At 45.6% G+C, this 19306-nt stretch overlaps 1 protein-coding gene and 1 pseudogene across 2 annotated transcripts in view; one reads left to right on the top strand and one right to left on the bottom strand.

Annotated features, from left to right (window-relative positions):
* The window catches only part of Dock8 (dedicator of cytokinesis 8), a 203407-nt gene that overhangs the window by 166877 nt on the left and 17224 nt on the right, over positions 1-19306 (top strand). For both annotated transcript variants that reach the window (XM_087908020.1, XM_087908022.1), the window contains 9 exons: positions 240-327; positions 6329-6425; positions 8304-8438; positions 9283-9435; positions 10435-10593; positions 11591-11691; positions 12720-12912; positions 17675-17818; positions 19036-19167. In XM_087908020.1, coding sequence (XP_087764146.1) covers positions 240-327; positions 6329-6425; positions 8304-8438; positions 9283-9435; positions 10435-10593; positions 11591-11691; positions 12720-12912; positions 17675-17818; positions 19036-19167 — 1202 coding nt within the window. The remainder of the gene's footprint in view (positions 1-239; positions 328-6328; positions 6426-8303; positions 8439-9282; positions 9436-10434; positions 10594-11590; positions 11692-12719; positions 12913-17674; positions 17819-19035; positions 19168-19306) is intronic.
* LOC125403549 (small nucleolar RNA SNORA24) lies at positions 2165-2285 on the bottom strand (annotated as a pseudogene).

Here is a 19306-nt window from a genome sequence, read left to right as displayed (position 1 = left end):
AGCCCCTGCTCGGGTGGGGGAAATGTGAAAGGCAGGACATCTTCCAGAGCTGCCTCCTGTCCATCCAGGGCAGGTCACCGCAGACACAGCATGGCGGCTTTATCTCCTCACGGCAGACAAACTGATTAACTGAAGAATGTGCTGAGCCTTCTCAGTAAAGCCCTGCACGGCTCGCCTTTTGGTTATCTTAGAGGGTTTCATGCTAATCAAATTCCTGCCGTGTGTTTCTTAACTCCTAGGGAATGACCGATTTCCAGGCCTCAGCGAAAATCTGAGATGGAGGAAAGAGCAGACACAGTGGCGGCAAGCTAACGAGAAGCTGGATAAGTGAGTCTCTTGGCTGCTCTGTGCTACTGTCATTTAAAGTCTTGAACTAGCTTTCCCAGGCTGCTTGTGTTTCTGGGACAACTGCGTCCTTGCAAGGGTAAGAAAGGGAAGCATGCTGTCTGCGTAAATACAGCTCCAGCTACCCAGGATGCCCAAAGGTTGAAGACGCTATGGCTCCAGCTCTTAAAAAAAAAATGTACCCATTGTCTTCAGAAGCCCAGTTTCCACACCCTCAGGTTGCTGATGAAAGCCACTGGTGAAGAGCAAAGAAACAGAGAAAGCAGAACCTGGTGTCCTGCCACGCAGCTCCACATCTGTATTTCCATAGTGACCGTGGGTGCAAAGATGGGTAGTCAGGGGTATTTATAGTAGACTTATATTTTTATTTCAAAAAAATCAGAACTGCTTGGGCTGGAGAGATGACTCTGCTCTTCCAGAGGACCAGTGTTCAATTCCCAGCACCCACATGTCAGCTCACAAGACTGTAACTCCAAGATCTGACATTCTCACACAGACATACATACAGGCAAAATACCAATACACATAAAATAAGAATAAATTTAAAAAGTCAGAACTGGCTGGTTGGGGGTAGCACACACCTTTAATCCCAGCACTCAGGAGGCAGAGGCAGGCAGATCTTTGTGAGTTTGAGGCCAGCCTGGTCTACAGAGTAACTTCCAGGACTGCCAGGGCTACACAGAGAAACCTTGTCTTAAAAAGCAAACAAGCAAAAAAAGGCCACAAAGAAATTTACCAAAACATTAATAGTGATTTGGAGGTTTTAAAAGTGTGATCTATATTTTCTTTTTCATAGTCTGTTGTTTCCTACATTAGATTTGCATTTTCATATGTTTTATAATCAGAAAAAAAACATACAAAGAAAGTGAAAAACAACCCTGCTTGGATGGCAGCATGTGTGTGTGTGTGTCTGTGTGTCTGTGTGTCTATGTGTCTGTGTGTCTGTGTGTGCGCACGCACACACACACACACACAAACTTTCAGTTGCTCTGATAAAACACTAAGACCAAAAGCAGCTTGAGGGGACGGGATTTATTTTATCCTATGATTTATAGCTCATCACAGAAGGAAGTCAGGGTAGGAACCTAGAGGCAGAAACTGAAGCCAAGGCCATGTGAAGAAACATTACTTACTGACTTCTCTCCATGACTTGCTAGCTTGCTTTCTTATACAGCTCAGTACCACCTGCCCAGGGGTGGCACCACCCACAGTGAGCTGGGCCCTCCCGCATCAATCATTAATCAAGACAATGTCTCCAAAGACTTGCAGGTAGCCCGGTATGATAGAGGCAATTCCTCAATTGAGATCCACTCTTCCCAGATATGTCTAGGTGTGTGTCAAGTTGACAGAAACCAGCCAGCACATGTGTATTATGTGTCTTATACATCAAAGGGGAAGGCGAGAACTGTGTGTAACAATTTAGACATAAGAGAGCTAAAGCTAAATGTGTGTGAACAGATAATGTATGTCTTCTCCGCCTCTTAGCCGCAGGTAGCTTATGAAAGCCAGATTCCCTGAACAAAACCCTGAGTGGTTGAAGACCCCACACATACGGCAGAGCATCGATGGCACAGCTTCCCTCATAGGGAGGGATGAGAAGACCTGAACGTTCTTTTATAAATAAATGTTAATATCTCTACCGTCGCCATATGAATGATACATCCTTGCCAATTCATGGCACTGTGGGGAGTCAGACTTATTCTGAAACATCACATTTTTTTCCTCCTTACTCTAAAACATTTTTCCCTAGAAACATTTCAATAATAGTTTTGAAAAGCGTGCCAAATAATCTGGCATCCCGTAGCTTCCTAACAGTGGAGGATGCCGCTTGTGCACGTCAGCATCTGATACCAATTAAAGGGTGATGGCTTTGCCAATAAACGAGCACGCGGCTTGGAAGGGGGACCGCCACAACTGTCAGGTCCAAAGATAACGTGGGGACATCACATTTCCACTCAGGTGTCACATGGGAAGCCCAGTTATTGGTCTTATTAATAATGCCTCTTTGCTTAGAGAACTTTGGCTTACTCTGATTTTCCTAACTGGTGCTTCAGATCTTTGGTTCTAAGCATTAGTAAATTTCTGCACCCATTTTCAGGGAGGAAATATGGATCTGAAGTTACCCCGTTGGGCACTTGGCCCTGCTTTCTCTGCCCCTCTCTCCTTGCCTATTGCTTTCATTCAGTGTGTGAGGTCACTGGTTCAGACAGTGTACAACAACAGCAGGTGTGTGGAGAAGGCACAGTACTGTTTAAATGGTTAGGTCATCTGCTCCACCGCATTAAAGCAAGAGGGTATCAAGGCAGGCTTTGGCCGGGCTGTGTGAATTGTTGTAGGTAGACGTTCCCACTTGCTGACACCAGCAATCTTGACTGTGAGCGCGCAGGTCCTGCCAGTTCTCTGCAGGTTCGTTCTGGGCTCCCAGCTCCTGGTGGACTGCTCATGACGATATGACTGACGATCCCTCAGTCCTGCAGCCGCGTGGCCATTATAACTGCTCAAGTTAGAGCTTTGGAAACGCTATCATGTTTAGACGACAGTTTCCGTCATTTTAGCTTTATTTTAATCAGTTTGGCTCTGTTTCTTTTAGAGCAATAGTTTTCCATCTTGGCTGCACATTCAAATCACCCATGGGAACTTCCAAAGTGTTGCCTGTGCTTTGGGTAGGGCCTTATGCTACCCAGAATGCTCTATGTAGACAAGGTTGTGTTTGAACTCAGGAGGTCTGCCTGTCTCTGCCTCCTGTGTGCTGGAATCAAAGGAATGTGCCACCACACCCAGTGTCAAGTGCCCCAAGGTATCCTCCGCCAGTTCTAGGTTGGTTAAACTTCCCAAGTGACTGGGCTGTGTAGACAAGTCCAAGCCACACTAGTAGACCTCCCAGGAGTGGCAATACTGCACGACAATAAAAATTAATACTACTGAACTATACAATTAAAAATGATTAAGGTGGTAAGTTTCATGTTATGGTTATGTATATTTTGCCACAACTGTAAAAGCAGGTTAGGGCTGTCTCTACTATCCATTACAAGAGCCATAACCGCACGAAGCCATATGGTTGAAGTATGGTTATTTTGTATTAAGATGTAGAATAAGTGAAAACGCATACAAGATTGAACATTTCCACAATAATTTTTAGTTACTAACTAACAATACTTTTGATGTACTAGATTAAATAAAATATGGTTAAGATTAATATTGGCTGAATGTGCTGGCACATGTCCTTAATTCCAGCACCCAAGAGGCCGAAGCAGGTAGATCTCTGTGAGTTTAAGGCAGCCTGGTCTACATGGTGAGCCCAGAATCCCAGTCACAGTGAGACCTATCTAAGAGAAAGAAAAGAAAAGAAAAGAAAAGAAAAGACCATCAATTTCATTTTATCTTTTTTTGTGTGTGGCTAACACAAAATCTAAAATAATACATCTGGCCCCTAGTACAGTGTTGGTCAAAGTGTGGGGTTTTTTTGTGGTTGTTGTTATTATTTTGTTTTGTTTGTTTGTCAGGGGGTTGCTGTTGTTGTTTTGAGAAAGAGTTTCATTAGGTAGTCTTCACTGGCTCCAGAAGACACTTTGTAGACCAGGTTGGCTTCAAACTTCATAAAGATCCACCAGCCCCTGCCTCCTGAGGACTGGAATTAAAGGCATGCACCACCACACCTGAGCCTGTTACTGTAAATTTAAACACACCAGTAAATTAATCAAAACAAAAACTTTTATAATTTCACTTACCTTATAAATATACTGTCAGTTGGAGAATGAGGAGAAGGGTTGTCAAGCAATTAGTACTGAAGAACCTATCTTAAGTGTGATATTGGTTAAAGATAGCTTTCTGATAACTCAGTGTTGTATAAGAACTGTTATTGGATAAGGAGGAAGGAGAACAACTCTGTGGCTAATCCTGGTCCAGGACATTTGAACTGATAACATAACACTCCAGCATCTGTAATTCCATCTTAGTCACTGGAGACTATTGGAAAAGTCAGCTTTTCCTACCTCTCTTTCCTAAAAACTAAATTTGGGTGGTAAAACAAATTGCAGTAGTCCCCTTTTCTCTACAGGCAGTACACTCCAGGGGATACCCAGAGCTGTGAATGCTACCAAATCCTTCTCTACATCACTGTGATACTGTGTCAGTCAGTCTGGTTACTAAGACAGCAACCAAGTAAATAACTTGTAGGTAGCATATGCAGCATGGCTACACGGGGCAAAGCAATGATCAGCTGACATGGGTCACTTGATGGAATATGACATCATTGTAACATGAGGGGCCTGCTTGTTGGGGTTTCTGTCCTGCCCGAAACCCCACAACCGGCAAGCCCCAAAGAAAATCACACAGAAATCTCCATAAGTTATAAAACTGATTGGCCCATTAGCTCAGGCTACTTATTAGGTCTTGTAACTTATATTAACCCATTGTTCTTATCTGTGCTAGCCACATGGCTCAGTACCTTTCTCCGCCCGGCAGGTTACACCTTGCTTCTCGGTGGTCTGGGCAGGAATGGGAGAAATGGGCTTCCTCCTTCCTAGCATTCTCCTGTTCTCATTGCCCCGCCTCTACTTCCTGTCTGGTTGATCTGCCTGTACTTCCTGCCTGGCCAATGAGTATTTATTCAAAATAAACAGATTGACAGAATACAGACAATTCTTCTGCACCACATCATGATGCTCAGAACTGCACACAACTCAGAGCCATGAATACATTGGGCAAAGCAATGATCTGTATGTAGCACGATTAACAAAAGCCCAGGGACAGACACTGGGGATCAACCTGAAGATCAGAAAAGCAAAGCACACAGCCACGGGCGCTTTCCTCTACCTCAGTCTGAAATGATGATTCTGCTTCCAGGAATCTCTGAATGTGACTGTGTGTGAGAGCTGTCTTCTCCCGTCTTAGGTTCCTCTCGAGTGCTGGGATTAAAGGTGTGCACCACTACCACCTTGTTTCTATGGCAAGCTAGTGCGGCTACTGGGATTAAAGGTGTGTGTCATTGCTGCCTGGTCTGGAAGGCTGGCCAGCATGGCCGTTTTCCTTTTCTGATCTTCAGGCAAGCTTTAGTTATTAAAATACAAATGAAATGCCACCACAGTGATCACCTGGCAGGATGATGTCATGACACTCAGAACTGCACACAATTCAGAGCCGATGACTTGCCTATTTCTGGAATCTGTTCTTCAATTTCTCAACAAATGTTTTTAGACTTTCGTTCGTTCTGGATAACTGGAGCACTGAGGGCAAAGCTGTGGAAGAGAAGGCCACCTCCTCCCTTCCCAGCTTCACTTGCTTTGTGAGGATGAAGGGATCTGTTCACAGAATGTACCAGTTCCTTAAAGTTAAACCCGAAAAAGAAACTGCCTGGTGATTTCCCATTTCCTAGCCGGTAGGTTCCAGTCCGGGAACCTCCAGCAAAATTTTTGATGCCCTGCCCCATGGGATGAGAGCTTTGTTTCCCACTGGAAAAAGTCAGCCAGTCCCACGTGCAGCTAAGCAACCTTCTCAGGTAGACTTCGTGTGGTGAAGAACTGAAACTCCCTTTCCACAGCAGCATCACTGCTCCCCAATGTTCCCCAAGTTCAAGTCACATTCCTGTCTCTTCAGCATGGTGCGGCCCCACTCCCACTCCCGTTCACAAAATGCTCATGCATGACCAACAGACGAGGACCTCAGGCTCTAACATGCCTTCTGATAGGCTCACCTAATTGTCAGTAGCAACCAATAATTACTTCTCTACCCATTCTGTTATTTTCATAATTGTCGTCATTAATAACAGTGAAGATACGGATGACCTGGAGACTTCGCTAGAGCATCTTCCCAACCAGACGTGAACCCCAGGAAACACTGGCTTGGTTACACAGAGGCGGCCTTTTTGTGTTAATTCATGGTTGACTGTTCTAAAGAATCCTTTGTGACATGGTGCATTGGTTGTCATCGCTGGAACCTGGCCAAGCCAGATTGTGCTTTAATTTGACCTCCTTTTGTTTCTTAGAACCAAGGCAGAATTAGATCAAGAAGCCTTGATCAGTGGCAATCTGGCTACAGAAGCAAATTTAATCATACTGGATATGCAGGAAAACATCATCCAGGTGAGGGCAATGCACACCCCATCTGGCCAGCTCATGGGTGCATTTCTTGGAGTTGGATAGGGGACCCATCACTCAAAATTGAGAAATAGGAGCATGATTTCAGAATGCCTTTTTAAAACTAATGTGGGGAAGTTTGGAATTTACGATGGTGCCTACCTTGCAGATTCCAGAGATGCCAGGCATCCTCTGGCTCCTCTGACTTGCTACTCCCTTGGAAAGAGTTGGCCGTCTGAGGAACAGACCGTCAAGATTAAACTGGCACAAGTATGAAGGCTAGATTTATGAGGTAGTCAGTGGGCTTTACACCAGGATGGGAACTAGGTTTGTCCTGGTAGGTCAATTCCAATGGGCTAGGACAGGAGTTGCTTATGACATAGAGGGACTGGGGTCCCCTCTTGGGGTTCTTAGTCTCCTTAATAAGAGGGTTTAAGAATGGACTAAAGTAGAAAGTGAAGGACAATATTATTAGTGTTTTTAAGAAAAATCCCCAAAGCTGACAAGTTGCAAATCTTAACAGCCCCTGGGAGGAGGAGCGTGAAGGAAAAAGGCAAGAAAGTTTTGTCATTTAAACTGGCATGGAGGTCAGATACAAGCAGTCATATGGCAGGGAAGGGAGCCCAGAACGTTGGGAAGACTCAGGGTTAGGAAAAGTATGACTAGAAAAGGGATAGAATGATAAAAAAAGAAGAGTGGACAGATGGAGAAAGCTTCGTGGCTTTGACCCAGGGAGCCGCTGTGCTCGGAGTAGGGCTTCTGGGGAGGAAAAGCACACGGTCTCACCAAAGGACTAAGTATTCTGCCCTTTTACTTAATATGGCTTAAGGCGAGCCTGCCACCCTAGGGATGATCCTTTGGCCAAGCGATTTACCAACACAAGTGCAATATTAGGACTTCACAGAAGCCAGAGATAATGTTGTCTTGACTGAATGCTTTCTCTCTGCTGGCCTTTAGTGCTGCTCCGACATGACTGGGTAATGTCCAGTACTCAGTGTGTGTTATACTCAGATTGCTCAAGGGCAGTCCTGCGGATTTGCCATCCCTGCTTTAGGAAAGTACAAATCAGCCTTCTGTTGCAGGATTCCACATCTTGAGGCCTGACCAACCATTGATGGGAAATATTTAGGAATTAAAAATAGATCTGTGCTGGCCATATGCATACTTAATAGTTTCCCATCATTGTTTCCCAAACAATACAGAATAGCAACTGTTGGCCCAGTATTCCTATTTGTATTAGGTACCAAAAGCAAGCAAGGGATGATTCAAAGTGCACGAGAGGACTGTGAGTTATGTGTGCAAGTACTACCTCCCTTCAGTAGGAGGGACTTGAGCATCCAAGGATGACTCAAATATCTTTGGAACATTCCCTAACTTTGGTACCCTAAGTGTTTAGCATCACATTGATGGCATCTTTGTACAAAGTATATCTGAGAGTAGTATACCGGATACCAAGCCTCAAAATGATTTGTGGTTGCCAAGGAAAGTTGCATTATAGAGAATGCTATTATCCTTCTTGTTAGGTCTTTTATAGCCAACAAATAGGCTGCCAATTTAGAAGACACGCCTGCCACCAAGAGTCCCTCTTGTACTTGAAGCTCCCAGCTGTTTTTGAAACACTGGTAGAAAATCAGGCATACAGAGAAAGAACATTCCAAAAGCCATTACCCAGACTGGAGGGAGATGGACCTTAGAACTTTGGGTAATATCCCAAATTGGACACAGTTAGTTTTGAAAAGAGGTCATTGGGAAAGGACTTAAGCTCTCATGAGTGTTAATAAATAATACACATGGTGGCTCACAGAACACTTTTCTCTACAACCATGGCAGCCTCTTGGGCCTTCTGCCATACTCAGTGATTCTGTTCTTCCACCCCCACCCCAGGCAAGCTCCGCCCTGGACTGTAAAGACAGCCTGCTGGGAGGCGTCCTGCGCGTCCTGGTGAATTCTCTGAGCTGTGACCAGAGCACCACCTACCTGACTCACTGCTTCGCTACTCTCCGAGCACTCATTGCCAAGGTACGCGTGGGATGCTTGTTTTCTTACTCCTCGTTAAAAGCAAGAGTCTTGTCTAGCCTTACCTTCCTCTGCAAGTAGATCAAGCTACATGGAGGCCGTGGAGTAACAGTGTTACCTCTTGCTAAGATGGCAGGCGCACTGACTATCCGGAAGTCACTGTGGGGATGCCGATCGGTGGCTCTCATACTTGAAATGTGGCCCTAACTACAGACATGTCAAAGGACCACTCACTGAAAGTCTCTGACTTGAGAGCACAAATCATTTGCGAGACTACAGTTTTTCTCCTTCTCATGAACATCTTATCGCAGTGAGAGTCCATCCTACACCTGAAACCCATTAGTAAATGTGACAAGCACGACCATAGTAAAATGCTGGGAGCTGCCTGAGCACCATCTTTGGTCGGTAGCGTATTAAGATGATTTTTCCTTCTTTGCGGGAAATCTTAGTGGGTGCCTTCTACAGAGGCTCTTGTAACTTTATGAGGTGGAATTCTGCTGCCCACTATCATAATAATTTTCTCTTCCTTAGTCACCAATAATTTCCAAGGAACCCATGAAATCCAAGTAAGTCCTTCAGAGCTGCGACTCACTCACTAGTGAATGCAACCTGGCTAACAGTGAAGTTAGTGACATAACCCTTACCTCAGCCGTGTGACTCAACAATTAGTGGACGTCATCGCTTCCCTCCATCGCCTGGCACCTATAGCTCATTTTGTTTATGGAGCACTACATTAACCCTTCAGGCCCTTTGCTTGCCCAAACAGATATTTGCATGTTGCGACAGCCAGCCGGGAAGCTTGCAAAAGTGCCCGGTGATGCCTCATGACCTCCTGTGTCTCTTCTAGTTCGGGGACCTGCTGTTCGAGGAGGAAGTGGAGCAGTGCGCTGACCTGTGTCAGCGGGTGCTGCACCACTGCAGCAGCAGCATGGATGTCACACGGAGCCAAGCCTGTGCCACCCTCTACCTCCTCATGCGCTTCAGTTTCGGAGCCACCAGTGTAAGCGCAAACCAGCTGGGCAGCCCCGAATCAGGAGAGAGCGTGGATGTGAAGCATGGGTTGGGGGAGGGGTTGCCAGATAGCTTTTCACTTCTGCCCTGGGAGAAGGACGCCAGGGAGTCTGCAGGTGGGCACCAGCATTTGGGAGCGGCAGCCGGACTGGAGGGTGCCTGCTTCCAGCAGTCAGAGCTCCCACATGTGAGACAAACACAGGAGCAGGCTACAGTTCCAGAAAACTGTGTTCTGTTCTAAAGTCTGAATCAGTACCAGGTCTGGATAGTAGCAGGACAACTTGTGGATGAGAATTATAAATAATTATTGTGCTCTGGACCTGATGGGCTTTTTTGTTTGTTTGTTTGTTTGTTTTGGTTTTGGTTTTTTGAAACAGGGTCTCACTGTGTAACCCTGCCTGTCCAAGAACTCACTATGTAGACCAGGCTGTCTTGGAACTCACAGAAATCTGCCTGCCTCTGCCTCTGCCTCCCAAGTGCTGAGATTAAAGGCATGACTTGGTCCTGAATTTTAAGTGAAATGTTGGACACTTTGGGGGTTCAGTTTCACAGCGAGCCTCTGCCTTAGTCTGTCCATATTTAAGGACACATGCTTGGAGTTTTGTCTGCTGTCATGTTAATGAGTGTCTTTAAGAATATCTTTTAAACTAAGCCTGTAAAAGAAGGTCTCTAAGTTCCAAGAAGAGCTCTTGGCACCAAAGCTTCTATCCTGTGACCAACTTTATAATAATCTTTCAGCTTTGCAGAGTGGAGGCAGCCCAAACGCAATGAAAATTTAAAGGGAGCCTGGCAGATTTATGGAAGCAAACGGTTCATCTAATCCATTTAAACAGTGATGTGAATCTTGGACAAAGTGTAGCTCACCGTTTATTGAGAGAAAAGGAAATGCTTAAGACTAGACTGAAAGAAATACTGGCAGCTGTTTGTGTCTGACCCTGGATAGTTGCTTGCTGACTGTCTCTTGTTCGCTTCATCTTTTCTCATGCAGAACTTTGCCAGAGTAAAGATGCAGGTAACCATGGCGCTAGCATCCTTGGTAGGCAAAGCGCCTGACTTCAATGAAGAGCACCTGAGAAAGTCCTTAAGGACAATTCTGGCCTATTCAGAAGAGGACACGGCTATGCAAACAACTCCTTTTCCCACCCAGGTAGACCCATGAACATACCTTGTCTTGTGCATGAGTTTGAGATTAACCAGTTATAAGCACACACATTTATGGTTCTGCATATAAAATTTTACATATATTAAACGTGTGATTTGCCGATATTTATAGCCTGTTCTATATTTACATGTTCTCAGTGCTTGATAAATGCAATATCCATACCACTGCTGTCCTCAAATTCAAGACACCAAGAGTCTATTGGGAAAGAATAGTCCCAAACAATAAGAGCCAGCACAAGACAAGTGATACGGAGCTCTGTGGTGACAAACACTGTACAAGTCTTAAGAAAGGGGATGCAGGGGCTGGATGTAGTTCTGTGGTAGAGCCTAACATTCACAGAGCCCTGGGTTTGATCCTCACAACTCCAAAAAGCTAAATAAACAGTGAGGGGTGGTTAATGAAGACATGGTGGTCTGGAAATGTGGAGATGGGAAGGAGTCAAACTCCGGGGGTAGACTTTAGCAAAGAGGGAGAGGAAATGACGTTTGTGTGTAAGACAGATAAGGAAAGTCCCGGTTAAGAAGAGCTGGAAAGCAGTGTTAGTCCTAAGGAACCCGGGAGGGCAGTTACTCTCCTGCCTCGCTGCCATGCCTGTGGGAAAGCTGCCTCTAAGTGAAAGATACAGCCCGTCTCTGCCCTTTAGCTCCAGCCCCTAAGCCCCTAGCCTACTCCGTGGTAGGTTCTCACCACCTGGTAGTTCAGAGTAGAGTTTGGACCTCTGCAGTTTAGGAATAACCAGAATGCATTCAAACTTGACACTCGGGGTGTTGGAGAGGGAGACAGTGAAGGATGCAGGGCCGCTGCGTGGCTCTCAGCCACATCACCTGCAAGCCTCGCATTGCACAGGTGAAAGTGCCCGCGGAGGTACTCGTGAGTTCTCTCCACCTTGGACCCCTGTCTGTCTCTGGGCGAAGCCTTTCTCTGGGTCGCCCTGCTTCATGCTCTTCACTGCTTGCACTTTTTTTTTTTTTTTTTTGGTCAGGTGGAGGAACTTCTTTGCAATCTGAACAGCATTTTATATGACACAGTGAAAATGAGGGAGTTCCAGGAAGACCCTGAGATGCTCATGGACCTCATGTACAGGTAAACTCTCCTAAGAAGATAGATAGAAAGGGCAGTGTTGCTGGGCCTGGGGCATACTTTAGGAAGGGAGGGAGGGGGGAGGAAGAGGCTTGTTTCCAAGTCGGAATATTTGTCTCAGTGAGGTGCCATCTGTTTCCTTTATTATTACATTTTTAATTTACTGATATGGATGTTTTGTCTGTGCACCATGTGTGTGCCTGGTGCCCATGGAGGCCAGAAGAGGGCATCAAATCCCCTGGGGCTGGAGTTATAGATGGTTATGAGCTACCATGTGGGTGCTGGGACTCAAACCCAGGTCCTCTAGAAGAACTGCCAGTGCTTTTGACCCCTGAGCCACCTCTCAAGCCCCAGTGGTGCCCTCTCTAAAGTCGTTATCATAGGTAACCTAGGTAGAACAGTTTGGGGGTAACAAACAAAAATATGTGTACACTAGTGGAAAAGTAGAGTTGGTTCATTCGTAAATTTCCAGAAAGATTGCCCTAATTTAAAGTGCAATGTTTAAATACTATCCTCTGTCTAGAATGAGAGAAAAGAATTGCTGGTTGTTATATGAATTCTTTCCCAATATGCTTCTTCTGCAATTCATAAAGAGGGACAGCTTAGAAGGCAAAATTGACTGTGTAGTGTAAACCTTCTGCCCTCTGGTCCAGGAGTTTTGGGAGAAATTACTTATAAAGGTGAACAGCTCTGATGCATCGTAAAAGGGTAGAACTCTGGTCTCTGTTACAATACGAAAGAAAAGGAAGGAAACCACTTGAGCTCCATGGGAAGGGACATCCTGTCTTCAGGCTGTCCCTCACGAGACTGCTGCTAATGTTCTTTCTTGGCATCCAGCACACCCGAGCCACCTAGAGCTGGATGAAATGTTTTGCCTTTTCTCTTATTTTCTGAAACTGTAAAGAAAAGTGTTAGGTGGGGAGGATAACGCTTACAAAAAAAAAAAAAAAAAGGAGAAGAAAGTCAGGTGCCATCCCTGTTAGAGTGGCGCTCTGAAGGCTGCACATGAAACCTTCTCAATCTGCCTTCAGGATCGCCAAGAGCTACCAAGCGTCTCCCGACCTGCGGCTGACCTGGCTACAGAACATGGCCGAGAAGCACACCAAGAGGAAGTGCTTCACGGAGGCTGCCATGTGCCTGGTGCACGCAGCCGCCTTGGTGGCCGAGTACCTGAGCATGCTGGAGGACCACAGCTACCTGCCCGTGGGCAGCGTCAGCTTTCAGGTGGGACGGGTACAGTTTTTGTTAGATCACAGTCTGACCATGGTGGGTGAGTGCTGAGGGCTCCCCCAAAGGAGTGCTTCCGCAGTCACCAGAGGTGTTTGGGAAGGCTACAAATGGAGAAACCATTAGTATATCTGCTCTTAGTTGTCTGTGCTGCCACGGTTGAAAACCGTTGTGTATAAAGTGTTATAATTACCTCACCTAATGCCTTTACCATCTTTTAAAACACACTCATTAGAGTAATGATACTTAGAGGCGAAGGGAGCTTTGGGAGACATTCTCAGACATTTTAGACATTTGGCCATCCCCATAAACCTGCGAAGCAGGTAGATTTCCATTTCACAGAATGTGAAACAAGAAACAAGACAGCATTTTTTTAAATTATTTAAACCCTTCCCGAAACATTTGTATTTGGCTCATCTACTGGTAAGGAGGGAACGCTGGTGTAATGAATCTGTCATGCCCCAGCCCCTCAGTTCTTTTCCCCAACTCTGTGGGATTCCACTCTCGTCCACAATTTTAAAAAGAATCCAATTGACCTGAGATGGGAAAGAAATGGCTGAATGGATGAATGCCTTCTAAGGATAACCCCAAAGTTATCCACAGCCAACAAGGGCAAATTGGGCCAGACCTAAAGATCAGATGGGGCTGCCCAATGGCCGCTGTGTAGTTTAATATGCTACTTAGAGGGCAGAAGAGTCCCCAATAACAATGGGACAGAATGTTACGAGTGATTTCTTTTATGGAGCTGTTGATGTAGAGATGAGTGTTGCTATGGTGTAGACACCAGACTACAGTCGTGGACCTTCTCCAGTCAGACTGATGGCGGAGACAAGCGTGTGTATTGTTCTCAGTTGAAGTCCCATGGCTGATTGTATGAAGGGCTTTGTTCTCATTATTGTTCTTCAACGCGGTTCTGTGATGCTTTGTGAAGAAGAAAGAAAGGACGATTCGAAGTAGCTTTCCCAGGCTCAGAAAACAAGATACCAAAGCCACTGCTGATGGAGCCTGAAGCGTCTGGTTTCTGGAGGCCTGTTCATCTGTCTGCAAGCTGGGTTTTGGCTCAGGCCTTTGCTGCCTCCTTGCTGACAGTCCTCAGTAACAAACACATTTACTCTCTGGCTTCATTCTCAACAGATAATTTTAGTCTCGATTCAAAAATGTTTGTTCTAAAAACCCAGTTGGTTCTCACACATAAGAGTGAATAAGGAAGTTTTTTTTTAAGTGTTTTAAGTGTGTTGACTTCTTTTAAGCAGGTCATTTAATCAACTTGCCTATTACCTCGGTGTTGCAGCGTGGTCCTTCCAGCTCCTGCAAGATGCTTAGACTTGTCCCTTTATACTGAACTGCGCCATCCCTTTCTCACTTCATCTGCTAAGCTGTTTCTTAGAGCTCTCGTGTGCCTTTTCCCAGTTGCTGTATTTATTTACTATTTAATGCTTTAAATTAATTGAACTTCATTTTGACTTTTATGTTTAGTAAGCTTTATTTTGCCCTTATTTTAGACTTGGGTTGACTTTCTTATGCTGATATGTTCCAAGGTGAGATCAAATTGCTATCCAGAACCCCTGGGGAAGTCTACATCATCCTTACATGGGAGTATACAGATTATCTTGTCATATGTTTTTATCCATCCTTCCTTTTTTGATTTGTTTGTTTGGACCTTTTTTTAAAAAAATATTGTTGTTGTTGTTATTTGAAACAAGGTCTCATGATGTCCTGGCTAGTCTGGTATTTGCTAGGTAGACCAGGATAACCTTAAACTCACAGAGATCTACCGACCCTGAACCACTAGAGTTTTGGAATTAAAGGCATAGGTCACTAGGCCTGGCTCTCTGTTCCTTCTTCTACAGAATATTCACTGAATATTTATCCCGCCCACGTGAACTTTCTGCTCTAACCAGAGACATCAGCTGCTGTCTCTGTGACTAAGTACTCTGTTCCCTACTCTGTGGCACTTTAGTGATAAGCAGAATTCTAGAGGGCACAGGACGCCATGAGCATGTGTGCCTGGCCCAGACTGAGGTCAGGGGAAGGGCGGAGACTATGAGGAGGAAGGTGGAAGGACCTGTGGAGTGTGAGCGTTTAGTGTGCAGAACACGAAGAGCCGGGGTATGTGGATGCGGAGCAGGCTCCACACCATCCTGGCACCCGTGGGAGAATTAGTCTCTCTCTCAAGAGAATCCTATGAAATCGGTTTGGAAATGGATCCTTGAACGTGAATGGCTATAAGCCCACATTAATCTAGGGTGAAATAGAATCCATCGGCCTGTATGGGAAAATTAGCCCTCAGAAGTACTTGCCAATCTAGACCTAGAGACCCAAACATGTGGCCTGGACGTTGTCACCACCTCTTGTCCTAGCCTTCTGTGGTATGGGCATCATTCTTCGTGGGAAGAATTCCTACACTGCTGGTGCTAGATTAAGATTCAAGACCCCAGGAGAAAAGAGAAATCCCTCTTTTCTGTAAATCGCCAAGAAAGTCTTAGGGCATCTTCTTGCTTCTGACCAGATCATGTGTTTGTCCCTGAATCAATCATAATGGTCAAAATAGTAAGATGGCCTGATTATGCCAGAATCACAGGTCACACTGAACATTACCAAGGTGTTTCTAAAAGAAAATAAAGGCTGGACAGTGGTGGCACACAACTACGTGGGAGGCAGAGGCAAGCAGATCTCTACAAAACAAGGAGTTTTAGGAGAGCCAGAGCTGTTATACAGAGAAAACCTGTCTCAGAAAACAAAACAACAAAAACAGAGAGAGAGAGAGAGAGAGAGAGAGAGAGAGAGAGAGAGAGAGAGAGAGAGGAGGAAGAGAAGGAGGATAGTTTATAACAGAAGAATGAAGGAATTCAGACAGTGTTAGAAATAGGTATCCTCTGCTGATTGCTTGCTTTCCTCCCTTCCCTCCTCCCTCCCTCCCTCATTTTCTTTTTTTCTTTGACAGTGACTGGTCTTGAATTAAGAGAGACCTCTGCCTCTGCCTCTGCCTTTTAGGCATGCTTGGCTCTACTGCTGATTTCTCACATGTTCTTTCTGTACTCTAGTGTTTAATCTCGGCGGATTCCAGTAAAAATTAAGCCTTTGGGAAAGACTTGTAGAGTGGAGATAATGTTCAGGACAAATAACTTGGAAGTCACTGAGGTCCAAGCCACTGAGATCATTGGAATTCTATCCCAGGAGTGCAAGCCCTACTGATCTCACAAACATAGATGTGGATGTGTTCTCAAATACTGATGTTACTTTTATATCCCTCACTCTGAAGCCAGGATGGCTGCCCAGAATATTCTCCCCAGTGACTCACAACTACTGAGCTGCCTGGCTCATACCTATGCCTCTGCATGCAGAAAAATCACGTGCAGGTCCATTGGTGCTGGGGTCCTAAGAGCTTAGATTCTTTCAGCTGAATTTCTTATTCCTTCTATTATCCGTTCATTATAAGAATCCAGACTTGGCAGAAAGATTGGTCACAAAGGACTTCCAAAAACTCTGTGTTCACAAAACTATATTTCAATGTCAATGTAACTGTGAAGGGATAGGCGCTGACCATGACCTCGTTACGGATTGCTGAAGGTGATTCCCTTGATCCTGGTAGCCAAGGCAGACAGCGTTTATTTCAAAGAACGCCTCTGAGTAGTCGGTAGTGGCTGACTGGAGCATTATACTGGGAGGCATAAAGTTTATGCAGCTTCCAGGGAAAGAGGACTATCATTGTTGAGCTACGCCTGCTACGCACGCAGCAGGAGGAAGGAGCAGCCCAGGTGCTGTTTGCAGCTCCTACACAGTGAAGATTTCCCATTTCTCCTGTGCACCATACCCATTTCTTCCGTAGCGTAAGGCAAGAACGGCTCTTGACCTATCAGAAGCATTGACATCACTGCCAGGGTCAGATCCGGGATGAGACAAATGGGGTACATCAACACAAAATGTGAAGAGAAACCCACTCTCTAACTCATGCAAGTCCATGCCCTGAACACGAGTGCTCCTGAAGCTTTGGGCCCCCGGTTTCTCATCTGAGCAAACCCCCTTGTAGATATTACATTCCCTGGTGAGAGGCTCTAGGGTCTGTAGTTTATATAAGGGGTAAACACACAGCAACAAAAAGGGGAGGGAGTGCACCTTCTTCTAAACTGCATAAAAGCTCTGGCAGGGCAGTAGTGGTGCACATCTTCAATTCCAGCACTCAGGAGGCAGAGGCAGAAGGATCTCTGTGATTTCAAGGTTAACCGGATCTACAGAGTGAGTTCCAGGACAGCCAGAGCTACGCAGAGAAACCCTGTCTCTAGAAGACACCCTGTCATTGCCTTCATATGTAATAATATGGTTATTTATCTCAAAGTCAAGAAAGGCAGGAGCAGCACACTTCAGCAGAACTCCCAAAAGTCAAAGGTTCACAAGCTGGCAAAATGGATAGGACTTCATTCCCTGCTTGCTGGACTGGCCTTTTATAATCCATGTAAGGACACATGTCCCTGAGGGTTATCTCACTCACAGTAAGGCTGTTTCGGCTGAACTGTTGTTACATTAAGGAAAGTGTTCTTTCTAGAAAGTTCCTTCGTGGTTAAAAATGTTGGAGTTTGATGGGAAGTTCGCTCAGTGTGACCTTTCAAAATGAATAGCCACCAGAATAGCTCACGTGGATGGAACTGCAGACCCGCCGTAATCACCCCCACCCACTCCCGTGAAGGTGTAGAGCATGGCTTCTTTATTATCCTACATTCTGGTCCCCCGTTCCCTGGGCTCATGCTGGGTTCTCTTACAGAATATTTCCTCCAATGTGCTCGAGGAGTCTGCAGTCTCGGATGACACTTTGTCACCTGATGAGGACGGCGTGTGCTCTGGTCGCTACTTCACCGAGAGTGGGCTGGTGGGCCTCCTGGAGCAGGCTGCAGAGCTCTTCAGCACGGTCAGTGCCTCAAGGGCTCCTTCAGAGCTTCCTCCCACCCGCCAGGGGCACGCAGAACAGAGCTGGGCCTGGCTGCATCCTCCCGGCTAGACCAGCGACGGCTTTGATGTCCACAGATTGCATCAGCTCTCCGAGGGAGGGGATGTCATAATGGACATACGCTTATTTCCACTGCTTGCTCATTGGCCAGGGACAACTCCACGGTATTACCTCCTTTTACTAGGGTGGCAACCAAGCCACAGAGAGGTGAAACAGCTTGCCCAGGGTTGCACAATCAGCGAGGAGGCATGTTCTTACTCCTCATTCTCCCACTCACAGAAAAAGATAGGGAGGAGCCGCTGAGGGGCAGGCAGGGTCCATGACACCTCCCCTGGGACACTCAACTGGTCTTCAAGACCTGTACAGACCGAGGCAGCTCAGAGAGATGGGACGGCAGAAGCCACAGAGCCATCCCTCAGTAGACCGATCTGGGTCTGACTCACAATAAAAGAGAAAGTGTAGAAAGTCACTGCAGTTCAGGTAGAGGTAGAAAGCCACTCCTATATTTCCTTTTTCACCACTGCCCTCTCTCCCCATAGTGGAGCCAAGTAAATTTAATACTTTGTTTCGCTGACCCCATTCTGTTTTCCTGACTATATTATTTTTTATTTTCTACTCTTCATCTCCCCACTTTCTGCTTATATTTTCTGTGTATTTGAATTATTGCGTTCACTGCCTTTATTTTCCTATCTTTGTGTTCTATTAGAAGTCAGAAAGTAGTTTTTAAATTAATTTTTAGTTATTGTACAAAACTAGCTTCCTTGTTCCATTATCGCATGTACATATCATGGTATATCATGTGATGTTCACACATACATACCCATATACCCTTATTTTCCTAAAATCCTAGAAAATCAATTGGTTGGAACCCTGTTAATTCCCTTGAGATTCTGCATCTGTCTAGAGGAGAACCTCTGATAAGCTCAAAAGCCACAAGACCACTTCTCCAAGTGCCTTAAAACCTGTGCCATCTCCTCCCGTTTTCAGTTTGTGGAAGCCACCTCCCTGGTTGGCATCACCATACAGGACCACTTAGCAAGGTGCCTGGTCTCCAAAGATGACCAGGCAGACGTGCATCCCATAAAGCACTATGACACTCTCTCGCATGGTGTTTGCATAATTAACTCTGGTTCTTCTCCTTAAATTTCCAGTGCATTAAACAATCCCCTCTTTCCCAGGGAGGCTTGTATGAGACGGTTAATGAAGTCTACAAGTTGGTCATCCCCATCCTGGAAGCACACAGAGATTTCCGGAAGCTGACCTCTACTCACGACAAACTGCAGAAGGCCTTTGACAACATCATCAACAAGGTAGTTGGAGAGGAGCCTGGCCTGTAGGTCTGTTAGCTGGCAGGAAGTAACCCTGCCCTACAGATCTCCACCATCTCCCTGGCTACAGATTTCCCTTGAGCTCATCAATGTTGTAACCCTGGATCCAACAAGGGAGGTC

The sequence above is a fragment of the Myodes glareolus genome, chromosome 7 (assembly GCF_982192425.1).
Source record: "Myodes glareolus chromosome 7, mMyoGla1.1, whole genome shotgun sequence".
NCBI classification, from domain to species: Eukaryota; Metazoa; Chordata; class Mammalia; order Rodentia; family Cricetidae; genus Myodes; species Myodes glareolus.
Note: the sequence above shows the minus strand (reverse complement) of the source record. Positions and strands in the feature narration are given on the sequence as shown.